The 23847-nt window shown below is 47.7% G+C and overlaps 1 protein-coding gene across 2 annotated transcripts in view; it reads left to right on the plus strand.

Annotated features, from left to right (window-relative positions):
- Positions 1 to 3113: 3113 nt before the first annotated feature.
- KAT6A (lysine acetyltransferase 6A) overlaps positions 3114 to 23847 on the plus strand; it is a 115470-nt gene continuing 94736 nt past the window's right edge. The window contains exons 1-2 of one of the 2 annotated variants that reach the window (XM_063931752.1): positions 3114 to 3624; positions 5173 to 5981. In XM_063931752.1, the coding sequence (XP_063787822.1) occupies positions 5400 to 5981 (582 nt within the window). In that variant the 5' untranslated portion in view covers positions 3114 to 3624; positions 5173 to 5399. The remainder of the gene's footprint in view (positions 3625 to 5172; positions 5982 to 23847) is intronic. The other variant, XM_063931751.1, reaches the window with a different exon arrangement.

Raw genomic sequence — 23847 nt, forward strand, 5'->3', positions numbered from 1 at the left:
ACAACAGATCTTCTGTGGATGTAGGCTTTCTCAAATCCTTCTGCTCTTCATGTAAATCCCAGACAGACTCTATGGTGTTGAGATCAGGGCTCTGTTGGGGCCATATCATCACTTCCACATCACTTCCAGGACTCCTAGTTCTTCTTTACTCTGAAGATAGTTCTTAATAACATTGGCTGTATGTTTGGGGTCGTTGTCCTGCTGCAGAATAAAATCTGAACACAGTAGTCTGACATCTAGGGGTACAGCTGAAATAGCAACATTGTTTTGGGCACCTTGCTGGAGCTTTGGAAGTTCTTTTATTCCCCCTGCTGCACTGTGGCTGGTGGAGAGAATCAGATGACTGGACCGGAGCTTGCGGTTAGTGGAACAGTAGTCAGTTGATCACTGGCAGCACTCAGCAGCAGGAGATGGCAGGAAAGGCCGCCCCTGCAGAGTGAATTGCACTGTCAACAGCAATGGGGATCAGGCAGCATCGGACTGGGGCATAAAGGACCCACTGGAGGAATGCAGTGTTAGGGGCCCATGCTTAAAGAGTGTGGCCAGGTACCATGGGTTGAAACCAGCCCACACAGAGACTTGAACAGCCATTAGAGACCATGTATCTGACCCTCTAATAGAGTAACAGTGTATAATTTGAGTGTACTGTCTGGAACCTGACATTAGAGGAAGGGGTGAGACCCTCAGGCAGTAGGGCCCACCAGATAGTTTCACTGTACCCCTGTGGGCCAGTCCAACCCTGGGACCAGGGGAGATTCTGCGGCCTCACAAAGGGTAATCTTAACATTGCTTTTGTAACACATTTTTCCAAGCAGTTAAATTATTGGAGAATAACATTATTGTATAAATGGTGTAATTCACATTAATATGCAACATAACATCCCAATACTCTGCTGTACTTACCAGGCATGACATTGTAGTGACTATAGCTTTATGATGATGAATAGTAGGCTGTGCCCCATCACAAATCACCTCCTCTTCCACTGACTTTCCAGCTGCTGGGAATCTTCAAGTTGCAGATATCAACTGTCACTAACTCATGGGTATAGTCCCAACTTTTCAAGATTTGACACTGGAGACTTTTTGATCATGGTAATGGTCTCAGTTTTCCATACTGACCAATGAAAACTGTACAATTCCATTTATTACGTTTATACTCGCCTACTCTCTTGAAATATCTGGGATATAGGCTTGTAGTGCATCACAAGGCCAGATTAACAGTGGAGCGGATGCAGCTGCAATTCCAGGCCCCCTATGAAAATATGCTCACCTCCCACAGGATCTGCTGTGAAGGTGTACACAGCAAGATGTATTTTTCCTGTTACAGCCTTAAAGAGCCATCTGACCAAGGCCCTCCTCCAGTGGCGTAACTACTGTGGGTGCAGCTGCTATGGGGCCCGGTCGGCTTCCAGGTCCATTGCTCCCGGCGCACAGCGTCTATTCACTGTAGTCAGAGGGAGAGGGGGCATGCCAGCGGCTCACAGAGCGCTGGGCATGCCCGCTCAGTGCTGAAAAACGGGGGCGTGGCTAGCGATGGCGGCACTCCCTCGAAGCCACGCCCCTTCTAGAGGCCACACCCCCTTTTGGCCCTCCTTGTACAGGAAAAAAGTTGGGAGGTATGCAATAGGCACTTCATAAATTTCATCTCCAGGCCCACGTGAACCTTTATCTGGCATTAAGGGCCTAATTCAGGGGTGGTATTCATGTGACCGCCGGTCTGCTGACCGACAGTCACATGACCTCCTCCACCATCCCGCCGGCTCAGTATCCCGATGGTCGGCATGCCGACCAACCGGGACTATTTCCACACGTGGGTGTCCACGACACCCATGGAGTGGGAATAGAACCTGTGGCGACCGCAGGTCGCCACCGAGCCCGCAAGGGGCTTGCTGCACTCGCCCCCGGCGTCGGTAAGCTGACCGGCAGTCAGGAGACCGCCGGTCAGGCATACTACACCCCTAATTCAGATCTGATCGCATCAGCAAATTTGTTAGCTAATGGGCGAAACCATGTGCACTGCAGGGGGGGCAGATATAACATGTGCAGAGAGAGTTAGATTTGGGTGGGGTGTGTTCAAACTGAAATCAAAATTGCAGTGTAAAAATAAAGCAGCCAGTATTTACCCTGCACAGAACCAAAATATAACCCACCCAAATCTAACTCTCTCTGCACGTTATATCTGCCCCACCTGCAGTGAACATAGTTTTGCCCAATTGCTAACAAATTTGCTGTTGCGATCAGATCTGAATTCGGCCTTTAGAGCATATGCCGGGTCCAGATACAAATTTAATTCTCAGTAGCAAACGGACTCTGGAAAATCTTGCCAATTATGACAGGTCTCACTATACTGTGCTAGCATTTGGCTGACATAACATGCTGGGACTTCTAGTACTACAAACTGCAGGTTATGTGGTCCTGCTGTAAATACATCACTGTCAATATTTTGCAGGGACACTCCTGCTGAGCCCTACAACGCTGCTCCTGTCATGGTAACCCAGTGTGAGATTCTAGTGCACAAGTCTGCATTTTAATTACTCAATAGCAATAAAAGTTGACTTCTAAACCCCAGAGAATACCAACAGATGGTAAAACAATGCATCTAACATGCAAACAGGGAGGGATTTTATGGCGCAGTTTAATAGAGCCGGTCAATATTGGAAAACAGGGACATTTCCAACAACAAAAACTGGGACTCTTGGAAATTGGTGTCACACATTAAATATTAAAGTATTATTTCTGATAAAGGCATGAAAACTAACTGGGAACCACATATTTAAAGGTAGTATGTATAATTATGAATCCAGTATAACAAATCCAGCATTATAACAGGGAGAAAACACTGATGAGTGATATATGTCTTACTCCCTGGCTTTGAACACACACTGATATGCAAATACATCTCGTTTGCATACCAATATTAAGGCTAGCTTGCATATGCATGAAGGGAGGGGTTATGTAGGGTAACACTACAATGTATCAGGGAAGTAATGGGTTAAAAAGATGGACGCCTATTGTTTTGCCCACAACTAACATGGCTGTTTCGGCGGCTCTGCCCGTTATCGGTCACATGGTCTCGCCCGCTAACCCAAGCGCCTTTTTCCCTGACCGCTCTTTCCCATCAGCAAATGCGAGCTGCTATTCCACTCACGTCCGCCCCTCCCTCTCTGACTCACTGAATCCGTCCAACAACAACCAAACGGCCCCTCCTACCGATGACGTAAACCAGCCAATCAGCAACCAGTTTCAGCCGCTGTTCCTTGGCTGGTTTCCTCCCTGACCTACTGTACTCACAGCTCCTCCCCTATGTAGCAAAGACCGGTTTCCATGCACTGAGGATACGCCCACAACGTGATATACACACAACAACTCCACCCCTTGTTCCGGCTGTTCTATTCACCTCCCGCTGCATTTTCCTGCGCTGTTCTGTCTTTTTGTCTGTGGACCCGCCGCGCTGTTTCAATTACCTGTCTGTACGCCACCCGCGCTCTTCCAAGCAACTGTACATCCACCCGCCGCGCTGTTCCAGGCTTCGCCATACCTCCCCGGGTTTCAGCTTTCAAGATGGCCGCCGCATCAGCCCGGGGTGTCTCCGCGCTCCGTCGCTGCTGCCTCCTGGGACTCCCGGTAAGAGATCACCCTCATCTCGCTCTTTCACCGTTTCTTTCCGACTACTGCTTCTCCCGGTGCTACGGTGGCTGTCTCTCTAACCGCCCGGCTCCACCCAGGGCCGCCTTCCGACCTCTTTCCAGGCCCTGGCCTAAGGCCTACGCCGCCTCAGCGAGCCGGGGACTTGCGTACATTTTGTTGCCGGCTGGGGGGGCGGTTGGTCCGGCTGATGTAGGGCATGATGCGAGAGTGTTTGTATCGTTCTGCTGCAGTGTATAGTTAAGTGCAGTGGCCGCTACATCGTATGTGGGCAACTGTGTGCTTCTGTCATGTCCCCAGACTGGGCATGCTGCTTCTTCTAGTGATACTGAGCATTATATAATGTGTGTTACAGGGAATTGTGTCTGAGCAGCTCCTAATTCCTTACACATGGGGTGAGAGTGTGTACACACAGCCCATAATGCCCACACAGCAGCTCTGAGTGTTTGTATACAAAACAAGCAACATGTGACTTTCCTGGACTGCAAGTCCCAGCATCTCCTGCCAAGCAGCTCCTGACATAGCATGCTGAGACTTGTAGTTCTTGCAGGAGCTCCATGGTTACAGATAGCCAACGCTTACATACATGGCAACCAGGAACATGATTAGTCTTATCCTGCTAGCTTTCCCATCATTTTGGTTTTGTGTCCTGTTGTGTGAGGTCATCGTTTTGTGGTGTTGAATGTTATTGGCTACATTAGTGTTGGCATAGCCAAAATGTTTTGCACACTTTTATTTATTTATTTGTTCTTTTATATAATTTGGACGTACAACTGACAGCGTGTGTTTATCACTAGATGCCTGCAGGTTATGATGCTGTGTTCAGTGATGTTGTTATTGTGATGACATTTTATTCAGTTAGTGCCACAATGTGTATTTAGCGCCGTACAGGTGTTAGAACACATGTAACACATGCTTATGTTTATATATGTGGTGAGTGACAGGTGCCTCTGTATAAAAAGTATTGCTGTCTGCTATAGGGTTTCGTTGCATCATTTTGGAGTTGGCTTGATATTTTCACACTTAGCAATTTTGCAGAAATTGTTTCATGCCACATCGTTCACCATTTTGGTCTGGGTTTATTAGCAATAGATTGTTCCTTGGCTTTCAGGAACAATGTTAACTTATTCGATAATTAACCTAGACATAGAATTTGATGGCAGATAAGGACAACTTGGCCCATCTAGTCTGCAAGTATCACAGCTTGTCTGTGATCTTAATGTCTGTCGTTGTGTTTACTTCAGCTAACATACTGCGAGTAGTATAGTTGCATGCAAAATTAACAACGCTTCCAAAGTAAGCTTAATTTTCATCTTGTACATTGACATTGTATAGTAGGCTGTCGCTAATATGACACAGTAAGTATGTTTTTGCAATTACCATGTGTCTTATTCCTTTGTTTAGTAGATGGGGTAATCTTTTTCCTGGTACATTTAAAAATATTGTTTTTGGGTACATACAATGTGCTGCTCCATAGTGGTGGTACTTATTAAAACTTGTGACATACACTCCTTTTTCTTTTCTCAGGTTTGAGACGATCATTCTTTGTCGCATTGTCCATCACCTGGTATAACAGAAGTCTTCCAGGTTATATTCTGTCCTACTTTGTCACAACATACCAAGAATCCTAGAATTTGGTACGGTTGGCGTGACAGGAGCTTGGTGTATGCTATGGTGAGCCAGCCTCCGGGCAGCGCCAGCCTCCTTTCCTCCCTCCAGGACCAAGGCTAAACCTCTATGGATATACAGTCATCATGGTGAAGTTGGCAAATCCTTTGTATACGCAATGGATCCTGGAGGCCATCAGGAAGGTGAAGAAACAGAAGCAGCGCCCATCAGAAGAGCGCGTCTGCAATGCTGTGTCCACTTCGCATGGCCTTGATCGCCACACTGTCTTGGAGCAGCTGGAACTCAGTGTTAAGGATGGAACAGTGCTTAAGGTTACCAACAAAGGGCAGAACTCCTACAAGGACCCTGATAACCCAGGCCGTTTGTCACTACCTAAGACTGGTAGGAGCCCAGGGCGGCCAGAGGGTGTGGACTGGCACCGGCTCTTGAGAAGGGCATTGGAAGGGCTCTCCGAGCCAGGGGGCTCTTCGTTGAAGAGTATTGAACGCTTTCTGCGGAGTCAGCGGGATGTTGGGGCAGCTTTTGGTGCAGCTTCGGCTTTCCACCAACAGCTAAGGCTTGCAGTTAAGCGGGCACTGGGCCATGGGAGAATCGTAAAGGATGGATCGCTGTACAAACTAAATTCAAAGCAGACAGAGGGCAAACAGGGATGGGAATCGTTGGCCTCGCTGCCGCCAGTGTGTCTACTGTCTCATGAAAAAGACAAGGTGAGTAAATGCCTGTTTGCCACTTTAGAGTTCCTGCCTCAGAGCAATTCCTCAGTTTCTGGATGGTGGCATCATTTTCCTGAGTTCATCTTCATGCTGCCTATATTATTCCGGTGCCTGTGGACACCATGCGAGTCACTTCGTGTTTGTAAATGGATCAAGATAATGTATAGTTCCTGTATTTATTTTGTTATAAGGAAGAACATGAGGTCCGTGGGAAGTTGGTTGAATACTGTTTATGGTAATCTAAAAATGACACACGCCATTGGCATGATTCAGTTCACAGAGAGTTGAATAGCGCTGGGAATTAGCTCCCGGGGCTATTCAATACAGCGCAATGGTAAGTCCGAGAATGCCCGTTCTCCCGGACTAAACATTGTGCCAGGCACTTAAGTGCCTTGCACAATGCTGTTTCCATCGCGATAAGGGTAGAAATCAGCATCGGACCGGCGCATTTCTCGGATATCTGCTCGCATCCCTCCAGGGGTGCGAGAAAAAATACAGTCGTCTGGTGTCACAGGGGGCGCTGTATTGAATAGCCCCAGGAGCTAATTCCCGGTGCTATTCAGCTCTCTGTGAATTGAATCGTTCCCTAGGAAAAAAATAGTGTATGCAGGCATATTGATCAGTCGGCATGCCAGATCGTCTAACATGTCCGATAATATATTTTGAAGTTGAAAATTGGCGGCGGTGTATGTGCTGCTGCTGTTGACCGACGGGCATTTCCCCTGTTCTTTCACGGCGGAGAAACCGGGAAATGTCCCTACCCCAGGGGAGAGACATATATGTTGGCCATTCACTGTGAGATATCTCAGAGCAGATGCCTACGATATCTGATGGGTGTCAGGCTGCTAGATAAAATACCTGTCGGTCTGACAGGCATTATATTCGTATATTCCCAGGATTACTCAGCAGTGTTACTCATGGTAATGGCAGTAGAAGGCATTTATATCCCTTTTTTTCTGCTGCCGCAATAACCCGGGTTATTGCTGGGTCTAGCCGGGTCACAGCTCTTTGTAAAAGGGTCTCAACTCCCCCCCCCCCCCCCCCCCCAAAAAAAAAAAAACCCTGGTCCAGTTACCTAAGAATCCGGCCATGGCTGCCAGGGTCGAATCCGGGTAGGACCCGGGTAAGCTGCAGTATACATTTGTGACCCTGGTAATACTAAAACCCTATAGAGAGCCGGCTCCCCTTTGGCAGAGGGAAGATCCCCCACTCACCCAGGTCCAACCTGTGGTGTGAACGGTGTTTAAAGCCAATGTGATATGGCTGGAAACGGTGTTCAATTACCTGGGTCGGACACACGTTTTTTTTTTTGTTTTTGTTTTTTGGTGAAAAAGGAGTAATTGTGTTTGTAGGATAAGATCAACAAGCTTTCCTCTTTTCTTCTACAGCTAGTCCCATAGGGGTGTAAATGTTTCGGACACCAAAGTGCAAGTTGCATTGACTTCAGCATCCTCCTATTGCACCAGCATTTTAGAATTTGTTTTAATCCTTAAGTCTTGATGTATTGGGTTGCTTTTGTATAATTATAGCAGTGGTATCAAACTATTGTCAGTTATTTCTGTGCACTCGTTTGTCATAGACAGTCAATTCTACTGATGGCTTTGGGGCCGATTCAGTTGTTTTGGGTGGCTAAAACAAGACTTTTTAGACACAGAAACTATTGTCAATATTCATTTGTATTTGGGTGCCCGTGCACATTGCGCATGTCTCGCCCAAACAGACTTGATTTAGCCACCTAAAATGGCTCAACCCGTCTAATCTCCCTGCTTTGTTTGGACGCCCAAAGTGCTGAGTTTCCACACTTTTTTTTTTCTCACACCCCAGGAGGCTGCGAGAAAAAATGTCAGACCCGTGGCTACTGGGCGTCTAAATGGAGCAACAATTGTTTTGTTCTGTTTTGCGTCCTGGGGGTAGCCGCAAGGGGAAACAATTGAATCGGCCCAGTGAGGTAAAATCCTTAATGTATTTTGGTGTTGGTGCTTTTTTTATTTTTGAGCATGTACCCAATAGTACCTTAGTCTATAGGGGGTCATTCCGAGTTGATCGTAGCTGTGCTAAATTTAGCACAGCTACGATCATTCACACTGACATGTGGGGGATGCCCAGCACAGGGCTAGTCCGCCCCGCATGTCAGTGCCCCCCCCCCCCCCCCCCCCCCCCCCGCAGAAGTGCAAAGGCATCGCACAGCGGCGATGCCCTTGCACTTCAAGAGTAGCTGCCGACCAGCGCAGCTTTAGCGTGCTGGCCGGGTGCTACTCGACGCTCCCCGGCCCGCAGCGGCTGCGTGTGACGTCACGCAGCCACCGCGGACCCCCCCTCCAACGGTCCTGCGTTGGCCAGACCGCGCTCGCTTAACGCCGCCGTCCAGCCCCCTCCCGCCCAGCGGCTGCCTCTGCCTCAGAGGCGATCGCTAGGCAATGACGGCTGCCATGCACCGGTGCATGCGCAGTTCCGACCTGATCACTGCGCTGCGAGAAACTGCAGCGAGCGATCGGGTCGGAATGACCCCCCTAGTGTTTTCAGTACCTAATTAAATTGGCAAGAGAGCTGGCAGACTCGGTGGGCAATGAGGTTTTTTGTACAGGAAATGTTATTTTGGAATTTTATGGATGATACACACACACTATGCAAATGTATGAACAGTTATGGGGGAGAAGCGGTATCCGCGCATGTTATGTGCGCTATACCGCTTTTCCCCAATGTATGATGGCTGTGGTGCGGGCACAGTCACAGGAGTGCTATGCGCCCTGATATGCGCAGGCAATGTATGAATGACCGTTCCGACACCTGCAGTTGTCAATTTTACCACATACACGTGGTCAGCTCAGAGCTAACGCGCTGTCTCTTCTTCCCGGCCGGCTCCTCTACGAGTGTGCGGGATCCTACTACTCACGCAAGATCACCAGTCCGGAGACGGCACCGCCACAGGCTATCCCTGCTGTGGTGTATGTGGTGAAGTTGACAGCTGCAGGTGTTGGAACGGTCAGTCATACATTGCCTGCGCATGTCTGGGCACATAGCACTACTGTGACTGTGCCCACACCGCAGCCATCATACATGGGGGAGAAGCTGTATAGCGCACATAACATGCGCTGATGCCGCTTCTCCCCCATAACAACTATTCATACATTTGCATAGTGTGTGTGTCATTCATAAATTTCCAAAATAACATTTCCTGTACAAAAACTCATGGCCCACCGAGTCTGACGGCTCTCTTACCAATTTAATTAGGTATTGAAAACACTATAAACCAAGGCCCTATTAGGTACATGCTCAAAAATAAAAAAACACCAAAATACATTAAGGATTTTACCTCATTGGGACCGATTCAATTGTTTTCCCTTGCGGCTATCACCAGGGACGCAAAACAGAGCAATTCAATTGCTGCTTCGTTTAGACGCCCAGTAGCCACGGGTCTGGCATTTTTTTCTCGCAGCCTCCTGAGGTGCAAGAAAAAAATGTGTGGAAACTCAGCACTTTGGGAGTCCAAACAAAGCAGGGAGATTAGACGGGCTGAGCCTTTTTAGACGGCTAAATCCGGTCTGTTTGGGCGCAACATGCGCGATGTGCCCAGGCACCCAAATACAAATGAATATTGACAAGAGTTTATGCGTCTAAAAAATCCTGTTTTAGCCACCCAAAACATCTGATTAATTTATTTATTTATTGTTTGTGTCCGTAGCTCTCATCTAAATTGATAGGAGTTATTCAGTTGTTTGATGCTGGTTGCTCATTACTTATCACACCCCCTAAGATGTGAGCAAAAATTGGTCTAAAGTCTGGCGTTTGGGAACCCAAACAGCAGCTCACTCAGTAGTTTGCACAGGTTTATCCGCTTTACACTGCTAATCCCAGTGCGTTTGGGTGCAACATCTGCGATAAGTTACGGGCATTCAGTGGCACAAACAATTGAATAGCTCCCATCGCTTTAGACGGGGAGCTACAGATACGAAAAAAACAATTGAATTCACTCCTTAAAAGTTAACCATTCTATATTTGCAGCACTATCTACCCACTTGCTATTTTCTGTTTCCATGATGGCAGTCTTTAGACTGTTGGGTAATGACAGGATGTAATGGGCATTTCAGAGTGTCCTCTTTAGGACCCACAGGATGGTGCTTTAGACTTCTGCAGAACATGTTCATATTCCTGGTCTGTACAACAGGCTGCGATGTGATAACTCGTTTCCAACTTTCCAGCTATCGCCTATGAATTGCCTCCTGCTACACTAACATGCTATAAATATGTTTTGCTGTGAATGTGGACCAACATACATTTATCTAACAAACATGAACAGATGGGTGCCTTGTTTCCAGACTTATGTTCAGCAATGCTGTCAGGATTTCCACGGCAACTGCCTCCTTCCCTCTGTCAAGTAATGACTAGTTTACATAACAAGTTTTATACATTTTTAAGGTACAAAGGAAGCTTCCCCCGCATCGTGTCCATTGTGTAAGGAATAAAATGCACCATGCCAGTAAAATCACAAGCTGGCAACAGGTTGTAGGGTAGCTCCATTAGTGTATACTATCTCGAAAATGTGTTTATAAAATGTTAGTGCTTATTTTCAAAGAGGGGAATTCAATTGTTTCTCCCCACGAACACTACTAGATGGCGCCCAATGGAGCATGTCAATTGTTGCTCCGTTTGGGCACTCTGAGCCGCAGGGAGACATATTTCAGTTGGCAGCCCCCTGTGCTGGTTAGCTGAAATTCGCTAGAAGTGACTTGAGTGTGCAAATGGCACTTTTCGTGTTGCGCCCAGCACTTTGGTTGGGGTTAGCCATGTTACACAGCTAAACCCAGCCTGTGTGGGCGCGATAAAAAAAAATACAATTGAATTGAGCCCCCCGGTCTCCCGTCACTTTAGACGGGTAATTGGGCGAGCAAAGCAATTGAATCGCCCACTTAGAGCTAATGTAATACATACCATAGCACGCATAGGGAGTCAGAAAATAGTCAGTTTTGGGGCAGTGGTTACCATAAGGATCTTTATCTGTGGCAGTGCCACAGGTAATAAAAAAAATACTATGTGGCACGTAGTGCCATGGTGCCTGGCTGTGCGCATATTGGCCAGTCACTGTGGTGTTGGCCTCACTAGTTTCCCACGAGGGAAAACTTGCAATGCTGACTGGATTCGATGTGACGTTTCAGAAAGGCACGTCACATCAATGCCAGGAACTGAATATCCCCCCCCCCCCCCCCCCCCCCCCCCCCCCAATCTTAGTCCGAGCCAGTCAGTCACCAAGCTCCTTGTGATCATGCGGAGGAGAGATGTTGGGAACTTATGCTAAGCACATTCTGTGTATCTGGTTGAATTAACTAATTTAGTAGCAGCTTAATCGAAATAATAAGAATTTACTCACCGGTAATTCTATTTCTCGTAGTCCGTAGTGGATGCTGGGAACTCCGTAAGGACCATGGGGAATAGACGGGCTCTGCAGGAGACTGGGCACTCGAAGAAGGAATTAGGACTACTGGTGTGCACTGGCTCCTCCCTCCTATGCCCCTCCTCCAGACCTCAGTTAGGGAAACTGCCCGGAAGAGCTGACACAATAAGGAAAGGATTTGGAATCCCGGGTAAGACTCATACCAGCCACACCAATCACACCGTACAACTCGTGATACTATACCCAGTTAACAGTATGAATAACAACTGAGCCTCACGAACAGAAGGCTCATAACAATAACCCTTTAGTTAGGCAATAACTATATACAAGTATTGCAGACAATCCGCACTTGGGATGGGCGCCCAGCATCCACTACGGACTACGAGAAATAGAATTACCGATGAGTAAATTCTTATTTTCTCTGACGTCCTAGTGGATGCTGGGAACTCCGTAAGGACCATGGGGATTATACCAAAGCTCCCAAACGGGCGGGAGAGTGCGGATGACTCTGCAGCACCGAATGAGCAAACTCAAGGTCCTCCTCAGCCAGGGTATCAAACTTGTAGAATTTTGCAAACGTGTTTTATCCCGACCAGGTAGCAGCTCGGCAAAGTTGTAAAGCCGAGACCCCTCGGGCAGCCGCCCAAGAAGAGCCCACCTTCCTCGTGGAATGGGCTTTGACTGATTTAGGATGCTGCAGTCCAGCCGCAGAATGTGCAAGTTGAATCATGGAGCAGATCCAGCGAGCAATAGTCTGCTTAGAAGCAGGAGCACCCAACTTGTTGGGTGCATGCAGGATAAACAGCGAGTCAGTCTTTCTGACTCTAGCCGTCCTGGAAACATAGATTTTCAGGGGCCGGACTACGTCCAGCAACTTGGAAGCCTCCAAGTCCCGAGTAGCCGCAGGCACCACAATAGGTTGGTTCAAATGAAACGCTGATACCACCTTAGGGAGGAATTGGGGACGCGTCCTCAATTCTGCTCTGTCCATATGGAAGATCAGATAGGGGCTTTTACAGGACAAAGCCGCCAATTCTGACACCCGCCTAGCCGAAGCCAAGGCCAAAAGCATGACCACTTTCCACGTGAGATATTTTAATTCCACGGTCTGAAGTGGCTCAAACCAATGTGATTTTAGGAATCCAACACAACGTTGAGATCCCAAGGTGCCACTGGGGGCACAAAAGGGGGCTGAATATGCAGCACTCCCTTAACAAACGTCTGAACTTCAGGCAGTGAAGCCAGTTCTTTTTGAAAGAAAATAGACAGGGCTGAAATCTGGACTTTAATGGATCCCAATTTTAGGCCCATAGTCACTCCTGACTGTAGGAAGTGCAGAAATCGACCTAGCTGAAATTCTTCTGTGGGGGCCTTCATAGCCTCACACCAAGCAACATATTTTCGCCATATGCGGTGATAATGCTTTGCTGTCACATCTTTCCTAGCTTTTATCAGCGTAGGAATGACTTCAACCGGAATGCCCTTTTTCCACGAGGATCCGGCGTTCAACCGCCATGCCGTCAAACGCAGCCGCGGTAAGTCTTGGAACAGACAGGGCCCCTGCTGTAGCAGGTCCAGTCTGAGAGGCAGAGGCCAAGGGTCCTCTGAGATCATTTCTTGTAGTTCCGGGTACCAAGTCCTTCTTGGCCAATCCGGAACGATGAGTATAGTTCTTACTTCTTCTCTCTTTCTTATTATCCTCAGCACCTTTGGTATGAGAGGAAGAGGAGGGAACACATAAACCGACTGGTACACCCACGGTGTCACTAGAGCGTCCACAGCTATCGCCTGAGGGTCCCTTGACCTGGCGCAATATCTTTTTAGCTTTTTGTTTAGGCGGGACGCCATCATGTTCACCTGTGGCCTTTCCCAACTGTTTACAATCAGTTGGAAAACTTCTGGATGAAGTCCCCACTCTCCCGGGTGGAGGTCGTGCCTGCTGAGGAAGTCTGCTTCCCAGTTGTCCACTGCTGACAGTGCTATCACGTGATTTTCCGCCCATCGGAGAATCCTTGTGGCTTCTGCCATCGCCATCCTGTTTCTTGTGCCGCCCTGTCGGTTTACATGGGCGACTGCCGTGATGTTGTCTGACTGAATCAACACCGGCTGGTTTTGAAGCAGGGGTCTTGCCTGACTTAGGGCATTGTAAATGGCCCTTAGTTCCAGAATATTTATGTGTAGGGAAGCCTCCTGACTCGACCATTGTCCTTGGAAGTTTCTTCCCTGCGTGACTGCCCCCCAACCTCGGAGGCTTGCATCCGTGGTCACCAGGACCCAGTCCTGTATGCCGAATCTGCGGCCCTCTAGAAGATGAGCACTCTGCAGCCACCACAGCAGAGACACCCTGGCCCTCGGGGACAGGGTGATCAGCCGATGCATCTGAAGATGCGATCCGGACCACTTGTCTAACAGATCCCACTGAAAGATCCTTGCATGGAACCTGCCGAATGGAATTGCTTCGTAAGAAGCTACCATCTTTCCCAGGACTCGCGTGCAGTGATGCACCGACACCTGTTTTGGTTTCAGGAGGTCTCTGACCAGAGATGACAACTCCTTGGCCTTCTCCTCCGGGAGAAACACCTTCTTCTGTTCTGTGTCCAGAATCATACCCAGGAACAGCAGACGCGTCGTAGGAACCAGCTGCAACTTTGGAATATTCAGAATCCAGCCGTGCTGTTGTAGCACTTCCTGAGATAGTGCTACTCCGACCAACAACTGTTCCCTGGACCTCGCCTTTATAAGGAGATCGTCCAAGAATGGGATAATTATAACTCCCTTCTTTCGAAGGAGTATCATCATTTCGGCCATTACCTTGGTAAATACCCTCGGTGCCGTGGACAGACCAAACGGCAACGTCTGGAATTGGTAATGGCAGTTTTGTACCACAAAACGGAGGTACACCTGGTGAGGTGGGTAAATGGGGACATGCAGGTACGCATCCTTGATGTCCAGTGATACCATGTAATCCCCTTCTTCCAGGCTTGCAATAACCGCCCTGAGCGATTCCATTTTGAATTTGAACCTTCTTATATAAGTGTTCAAGGATTTTAAATTTAGAATGGGTCTCACCGAACCGTCTGGTTTCGGTACCACAAACATTGTGGAATAGTAACCCCGTCCCTGTTGAAGGAGGGGAACTTTTATTATCACCTGCTGGAGGAACAGCCTGTGAATTGCCGCCAGCACTACCTCCCTGTCCGGGGGAGTAGCTGGCAAGGCTGATTTGAAGTAACGGCGAGGGGGAGACGTCTCGAATTCCAGCTTGTATCCCTGAGATACCACTTGTAGAACCCAGGGATCCACCAGTGAGCGAACCCACCGGTCGCTGAAGTTCCGGAGACGGGCCCCCACCGCACCTGGCTCCACCAGTGGAGCCCCAGCGTCATGCGGTGGATTTAGTGGAAGCAGGGGAGGATTTCTGTTCTTGGGAACTGGCTGTATGGTGCAGCTTTTTCCCTCTACCCCTGCCTCTGGGCAGAAAGGACGCGCCTTTAACCCTCTTGCCTTTCTGGGGCCGAAAGGACTGTACCTGATAATACGGTGCTTTCTTTGGCTGTGAGGGAACCTGGGGTAAAAATGTCGACTTCCCAGCTGTCGCTGTGGAAACGAGGTCCGAGAGACCATCCCCAAACAATCCCTCACCCTTGTAAGGCAAAACCTCCATGTGCCTTTTAGAATCCGCATCACCTGTGCACTGCCGAGTCCATAATACTCTCCTGGCAGAAATGGACATTGCATTTATTCTAGAAGCCAGCCGGCAAATATCCCTCTGTGCATCTTTCATGTATAAGACTACGTCTTTAATATGCTCTATGGTTAGCAATATAGTGTCCCTGTCAAGGGAATCAATATTATCAGACAGGGAATCGGACCACGCTGCTGCAGCACTGCACATCCATGCTGAAGCAATAGCAGGTCTCAGTATAGTACCTGAGTGTGTATATACAGACTTCAGGATAGCCTCCTGCTTTCTATCCGCAGGCTCCTTTAAGGCGGCCGTATCCTGAGACGGTAGTGCCACCTTTTTTGACAAGCGTGTGAGCGCTTTATCCACCCTCTGGGATGTCTCCCAACGTACCCTGTCCTCTGGCGGGAAAGGGTACGCCATTAGTAACTTTGAAATTACTATTTTTTTTGTCAGGGGAAGCCCACACTTCTTCACACACTTCATTTAACTCATCTGAATGGGGAAAAACCACTGGTTGCTTTCTCTCCCCAAACATAATACCCTTTTTAGTGGTACCTGGGTTAATGTCAGAAATGTGCAACACATTTTTCATTGCCGTAATCATGCAACGGATAGCCCTAGTGGAATGTACATTAGTCTCGTCGTCGTCGACACTGGAGTCAGACTCCGTGTCGACATCTGTGTCTGCCATCTGAGTTAGCGGGCGTTTTTGAGCCCCTGATGGCCTTTGAGACGCCTGGGCAGGCACGGGCTGAGAAGCCGGCTGTCCCACAGCTGTTATGTCATCGAACCTTTTATGTAAGGAGTTGACACTGTCGGTTAATACCTTCCACATATCCATCCACTCTGGTGTTGACCCCGCAGGGGGTGACATCACATTTATCGGCACCTGCTCTGCCTCCACGTAAGCCTCCTCATCAAACATGTCGACACAGCCGTACCGACACCGCGCACACACAGGGAATGCTCTGACTGAGGACAGGACCCCACAAAGTCCTTTGGGGAGACAGAGAGAGAGAGTATGCCAGCACACACCACAGCGCTATATAAACAGGGATTTACACTACACAAAGTGATTTTCCCTATAGCAGCTATAATACACAGTTTTGCGCCTAAATTTAGTGCCCCCCCTCTCTTTTTTACCCTATTGAGCCTGGAAACTGCAGGGGAGAGCCTGGGGAGCGTCCTTCCAGCGGAGCTGTGAAGAGGAAATGGCGCCAGTGTGCTGAGGGAGATAGCCCCGCCCCTTTTTCGGCGGGCTTCTCCCGCTCTTTATATTAATATTATGGCAAGGGATTTTTACACATATAGTTTATTAGACTATATTATGTGTTTTTTGCCATTTTAAGGTAATCTAATTGCAGCCCAGGGCGCCCCAGCGCCCTGCACCCATCAGTGACCGGAGTATGTGGTGTGCATGGGGAGCAATGGCGCACAGCTGCAGTGCTGTGCGCTACCTTAATGAAGACCGGAGTCTTCAGCCGCCGATTTCCAGGATGTTCTTCTGGCTCTGCAAGGGGGACGGCGGCGCGGCTTCGGGACCGGACGACCGAGGCTGGGCCTGTGTTCGATCCCTCTGGAGCTAATGGTGTCCAGTAGCCTAGAAGCCCAAGCTAGCTGCAAGCAGGTAGGTTCGCTTCTCTCCCCTTAGTCCCACGTAGCAGTGAGTCTGTTGCCAGCAGATCTCACTGAAAATAAAAAAACCTAATAAATACTTTCTTTACTAGGAGCTCAGGAGAGCCCCTAGTGTGCAACCAGCTCGAGCCGGGCACAGATTCTAACTGAGGTCTGGAGGAGGGGCATAGAGGGAGGAGCCAGTGCACACCAGTAGTCCTAATTCTTTCTTAGAGTGCCCAGTCTCCTGCGGAGCCCGTCTATTCCCCATGGTCCTTACGGAGTTCCCAACATCCACTAGGACGTCAGAGAAATCAAAGTAACCAGAGGGATTTATGTTAAAGCATTCAATATACTCCATTTATTTCAAGGAATTGTGTCCTTAAATATATAGTGTGGATTAAGGGTAGATTTGCTATGGAATAGTTTGTCAAAGCCACGAGCATCTGCTTCTTAGTAAATCTACACCTTGGAGTTGCTGCTTCTACTTCATAATGGTATGTGATTTTTGCAAGTCCTTTTTACCGTGGTTAGTGGGTGCATGTTTTCCATGTTCCTTTTAACATATCTTCCTGCTCGAGATTGCCCAATGCCTGGATAATGAGACAAGATGGATATAGCTGGGTACATACTGTATGTGATGAGAGCAGAATGATGTGTACGACCTCCTGGCTTCTTGACGGGTGTTACTTGTACGATTGTCTGAGCACAGTAGGACTGGGTGTGCTTTATTAGGACGGGGGCTCCACCATTTACAGTAAAGAGAATTGGATGTACTTGTTATCAGTGTAACTCTATATCATGATTATTAAAATATGCACACGCAAACCAATTTTATTTGAATAACTTGACCTCTTTCCCAAATGTTAGGAGCTACAAATATAAAATGAGTCCTGAATGTATTTGGGAATGGGACTACACATAGTCTATTGTATCTGTTTAAATTCAGACCTTTATTTGTCACACAGGACACCTGCCATGTACAGGCAGCCCAGTTATATGGAAACAAATATAATGTGACATGTCCTGAAGTGAGAGATTTTTTTTTATTTTTATTTTTTTTTGGGGGGGGGGGGGGGGGGGGGATTTGGAGGAATGTAGAGATACCGGGAAGTGTGTGGTCATTTCTCAGCCTTTTTTGGGCTAATATCAAGTGTAGTATCTGTTCTGGGAAGGACCCAGGGTGGTGACCCAGAGTTCTTTAAAATCTCTAGCGATGGCCATCCTTATAGACTCTGTGGGTGATATTTAATTGTTAGAGGAGCGGCAGCCAGTAGGTGGTGCCCAGCGGAGCTATTCAATTGTTGCCCCATTCGTGCGCCGGTGCCTGCATTTCAGCTCGCTGTCTTTGGGAGGTGGCAAGCTGAAATGAGGAAAGAGTGAAGTGTTTGAGCGCTCAAATGGAACTTTTTGCGTTGCGACCATTAAAAACTGCGCACTTTCTGGGCGCAACAAGTGAAATAAATAAGCAAAAATGAATATGTTCTCCCACCCACCAATCTCCCGTCACTAGGTGTGGGGGATGTGGTATGGCCCAGAGCAAAGTCTGTTGGTGTTGTGTAGCAGAACTGATCGCTTCTTGGACCCCTGTGCCTTATGGCTCCATGGCCTGGAAATGAGCGAACCATTTCCCTATTTGAAGATTGGCTGAAGTGACTGCCCTGTGCAGTCTTTATGAGCACCTCGGACACATGAGCACCAATCCCAGAGAGAGGAAAAAAAACACTTCAGAAACCTAAACCCTTTGGGGCCACAGTCTGATCTTTTAGTTGACCTGCATTGTTTCCTCTGCTTCTGTCTCTCAGAACAGTGATAATCAGAGGCATATGGCGGTTTGGGTGAGGCCTTGAATCTTATTCAAATTGTTTTCCTTTCCGCTGTTGGCAGGTAATTCCACAGCTAGTTTCCCACCAACAGAAAAAGAGACTGAGCCTGCAGCAGAACCGTTCAGTGTGTAACAGGGCTTGACATGTACTAGGGATGTCATGGATTGCCCATGAGACTGAAAGCATTTACTGCTGGCACCTAACAGTAGGATGTACTTTCCATCAATGACAATGGATCTGCATCTTTATTGGCTCCTAAATTTATACATTTTTTGGTCCTGATGTAACGAGTGGGCCCTAATTCAGAGTTATTTGTAATAAATGTAGCACAAGCTACTAATACCCCTTTCACACTGACAAATATTTCCCGGGTTATTGCACATGAACGCGCATCAACCCGGGAATTTGCTCAGTGTGAAAGGGTCCTGAAAGAATATCCCGGGTCGAGCATCCCAGCATTTCATCCCAGGTCTCAACCTGGGTTGAATCCGGAATCGACCCGGGATGCGGTGCAGTGTGAACGGTTAAGCCGGGTCAAGGCGACCCGGCACCCGTTCTCTGCATAGGAGGAGGCGGTGCTTAGAGATGATTATATCCAAGCACCGCCTCCGGTAGCGTCAGCAGTGACGTCACCAACCCAGCAATATGCCGGGTCGGGCCGCAAGTCTGAAGGCGTCGCACCTGGGAAGCACCAGTGTACACATTCCCAGGTGCGACCCGGCTATTGTCAGTCTGATAGGGTATAAATAACACTGGGGAACACAACTTTTGGTGACGAAGATGTTAGATTCTTTTTGGGGTAATTTGGGGTTTCAGATTCTGAAAATGACATTAGTTTTTGTCCATGAGGTATGCTTCTTAAGATATGACATGTATCTGTACAAATGTATACATATTGTATTATGCATGTGATAATGCCAGTCAAATGAAGGTACAAGGATCAATTCCAAGAAGCCTAGCACTACACGAACAACAAAAGGAAAGTTTCTTCATTGAGACATGTTGCTGAAACCACGTTTCTTTGATTTCATGTAATTAAATGTTCCTGGACATTCGCGGTGGATGCTCTAACAGTAGTCGGCCGTCATATGCGTATCCCATTGTACCATTCTTCCATGGTCCTTATTTCCTGGTGAAATGGCTCACCCTGTCTCTTATATCACCAAGACAATGTGGAAATCTATTCAAATGACTGTGGAGGTAATGCACTTTGATGCCCGTGTTACAACCAAGTGTACGGAAGAAGTGCGCATTTTCTCCACGAGTTCAGTGTAGTTAGTGGCATTATAATTCCCAAGAAAAGTATGAACATGTAAAGTACACGCGCAAGCCTCTTTAGAACGTCGGCAAAATCATAAGTAATCCTAAGAACAATAGGTAATGACGTCAAAAATATTGAAAAAAATTAGAGCTCCTAGAACGAAATGGATGCTGTTTTCGGAATCGGCTGCACATAAATTCTAGGAACTACAGGTTTTTTTTTTTTTTTTGTTTGTTTGTTTCCAGTGTAATTTATGTCAATTTGCACTTAACAGGAGGTAGTGGCACAGAGCCACACATTGCTCACACACAGCCTCTGATTGTCATCCTGACATAACTCTTGGAATCTCCGGATGTAGAAAGGCCTAGGAACGCTCCATACTCCCTGCCACGGGTGGTAGTCATGTCACCGCCAGTCGGCTGACCGACAGACCACATGACGGCTCACTATCCCGATGGTCGGCATGCCGACCAACAGGGACTATTTCCACTCGTGGGTGTCCACGACACCCATAGAGTGGGAATAGAACCCGTGGCGACCGCAGGTCGCCACCGAGCCCGCAGCGTGGCGAGCGCAGCGAGCCCGCAAGGGGCTTGCTGCACTCGCCCCTCCCCGCCGGGATCCCGGCGTCGGTATGCTGCCGGGATCCCGGCGTCGGTAAGGTGACCGGCGGTCAGGAGACCGCCGGTCACCCGTACTACACCCCCTGCCACAAGTCTGTTGTGAAAGCACCGTAGTCAGCTGTGTATGATCTGTGAATGTTGTCTAAAAGGAAATCTAAATGACATAAGCTTGCTGTATTAGATCAGAACCTGTATTCAGATAGGAGTATTTACTAGTCTAAAGCTGTACTGTCCTAGTAACTTACTAGGATGGTTATTTGGTTTTGTACATATACAGTAAATGCTGCCTCCTTGTGGAGAATTGTATGTGATTTTGAATAGTTCCCTGAGCTATTCAGTTGTCTGCATAGTGCTCGGTATATAAGTTGGGAGATGTAGGTTACAGCGCTTGATGTACAGGGTTTAATGGTGGTAAACGGTATTACGCTGTTGGCAAATGCAGCACTAGTTTAGCTGGATTTCTATAGTCACCTTGGGAGGGTACAAGCAGGAATCCTATAGTCACTGGTTTACAGCGCAGCCAATTGAATAGCTCCAGGCACTCATTCCAGGAGCTAAACATCGCATTCAATTGAATTCCCCCCCATAAGTGTTAGTATTTGAAGGCAGCAAATCTGAGTGTGGTTAACATAGTCTCTGCGAAATGCAGGCTATTCTGCTACCCTGGTGTTGTATCAACAAGCAGTGCCTAATACCTGCCCATGTTACTGCATGATGAGGGGGCGCACTGTCGGGGCTGGTGGCTAATGTCCTTTATACATGTGACGTCCGTCCTTAGTGGAGTTTGTATCCATTGTGACTGCAGTGTACACTACAGAGGAGAATCCGAGTGCAGCAAAATACAAAATGTATCATCACGCATGAAGTATAAAGTCCTGTGTAATAGAACGCACACAACGGATCTATCCATCACCAGTACTAGTCTCTCGGCACACGGTTATTAGATATTTAGATTTACATACAAAGCATTCTGAGAGCTGACTTGGTAGTTATGTTGGGGAACACGAAGGCAGTTGCCATACTATCTAAGACTTAGGTTCTCAAACTCTGTCCTCAGGACCCCACACGGTGCATGTTTTGCAGGTCTCACAGAATCACAAGTGAAGTAATTAACTCCACCTGTGGACCTTTTAAAATGTGTCAGTGAGCAATTAATACACCTGTGCACCTGCTGGGTTACCTGCAAAACATGCACTGTGTGGGGGTTAATGAGGACCGAGTTTGCAGACCTATGATCTAAGGCCATGTACTCTCTGGCTGTCTGTTTAGAATTTATTTTCATATGCACTTAAAATAAGTTTATACTACTACTAGGTAAGTGCAGGACAAGGGTGAGCACAGTATGACCTATGGGAGTCTGCTCCACCAGCGTATACACCAGCAGCTGTGCTGTCTGGATGCTACGTGTACCTTTCCTTGTGTTTACACTCCATAGGGGCCCAGGCATTTGGTTCCTCCAGGTGCCTTATGAAAAAGGTCTGTGACAGCAGCTCTTTATCAGACACCTATAGGGGCTGGTGCAAGGATATTGGCAAAATGCATGTAGGTCAGCAGATATGCAAAGTGTTCCCAACTAAAAATGTGTTGGTCTCTTAATCTGTATCATGTACGTCTGGCTTACGACAAGTCGTCGTCATCCATAGGTACCTGCTCTATTGTAGGATGGGCAAAATCCTGAATGTTAACCAGGCAGGTCATAGATAAAGATTCCCTCTGATGATGATTAGGACACAGAGAGTTGCACTTTCCTATACACCTGATCTTCCTGTAATGATGAATAGCAGAGTTCTTATGCAGTAATATGGCCGTTATTACTCCTCTCACTAGGCATGCACAGGATTCTATGGGGTCAATTCTATTCGGCAACTTATGAATAGCGCCGGGAATTAGCTCCCGACGCTATTCAATTCAGCTCCAGTTAAGTCGGCGATGTCCCGTTCTCGCCGACTAAACAGGTCGAATTGTCGGGAGAACGGGCATTCTCCGACTTAACTCCCCGGCGCGAGGCTGATTCCCGTCAGAATCAGTCTCGCGCCGGCCGCGAGGCCGCACTTTTTATGTCGGGTTTCTTCTCTCATCCCCCGGGGATGAGAGAAGAATTCCCGACAATTGCGGGTCACTAGCAGCTGAATTGAATAGCGTCGGGAGCTAATTCCCGGCGCTATTCTTAATTTGCCGAATAGAATTGACCCCTATGTCCAGGTAAACATGGTTACATTAACAGGAAATTACTTTCCCATTAATCCTGTATGGTCACTTTCTACGTGTGGCGTTAATCTCTCTACAAGGGCAGTTCTGCCAGTCATTTGTGGGATACGTATAATCTAGAGCTGGAAAGGGGGTGTACCACACATCTAGCTCACACGCCTCACTACCGGTAAGAAGTGTGAGAGTTATACACTAGCGCAGGACGGTACCTTTTTGTCTCTCCGGTCAGGTGATGCCAGCAGTGGGAGTATCTGGAAGTTATTTATATCCTCAGCTTGTTGTGTTTCTGGGTGTCAGACCAATGACAAACTCTTCCTGCTTCCCCTGTCTGTGATACTTTGTACTAATCCTTCTATATGGGCAGCCTGGTGTCATTTGAGACAGGGAGATGACCCCTTACCAGCTGCTACATTTCTGACCCTTTCATAGCCCTCACTTGTTGGCAGTGTTGGTTCGTGTTTTCTACAGAGCTGGCTGTGTTGTTCTTCCATAAATAAGTAATGCATGGGTGTAATTTTTGTATGTTATGCCTACATATCGACTTCATTTAGTTCTCACAAACGAGCAGAAGTTGGCGTGCTTAGCTTACTGTGAAGATAAATAAAGAGGACTGGGATAACTGTGACCGTTACCGGTAGGGACTACAGATGATGAGGCACAACGCGTGCAGCCTGCTGGGGTTGAATGTTACAGTGACCGGAAAAAAGTGAAGCCAGTTAAAGTAGTGCCCATAGGGGTATTCCTGTCCAGGAGGTGACCATAGATTAAAGGAGTTAGGGTTGACATTGGTTAAATGGGCTCCAGGTCATGTCATTGAACAGGACCACAGTGGTAATGGATGGGCAGGGCATCAGAATGTTCTCCTTGCCAATCCGGGATGAGCATAGTTGCAGTGGAGGTCAGTTTATTAGTGGCAATGGACAAGATGCAGAGCACTTCTGTGCCCTACGTATGGTTACATAAAGGAATATCTTAAAGGGGCTGTGAACATGGCGCTGTTTCCGGAGTTCCAATAGCACAGCGTAGGCTTCACCTGCAATTCGTTCCTATTTACAGTGACCTCTTAGCCTTTCTCAAAGTTGTACAGAACTTTGGTTAGTGTGTGTGTGTGTGTGTGTGTGTGTGTGTGTGTGTGTGTGTGTGTGTGTGTGTGTGTGTATTACACACATACGCACGCTCAAACGGACATCATCCATTATTTTTTTTTATTTTTATTTTTTTATTATATACTGTATTCTTATTTTTGTTATA

Source organism: Pseudophryne corroboree, chromosome 6 (assembly GCF_028390025.1).
Source record: "Pseudophryne corroboree isolate aPseCor3 chromosome 6, aPseCor3.hap2, whole genome shotgun sequence".
Taxonomy (NCBI): Eukaryota; Metazoa; Chordata; class Amphibia; order Anura; family Myobatrachidae; genus Pseudophryne; species Pseudophryne corroboree.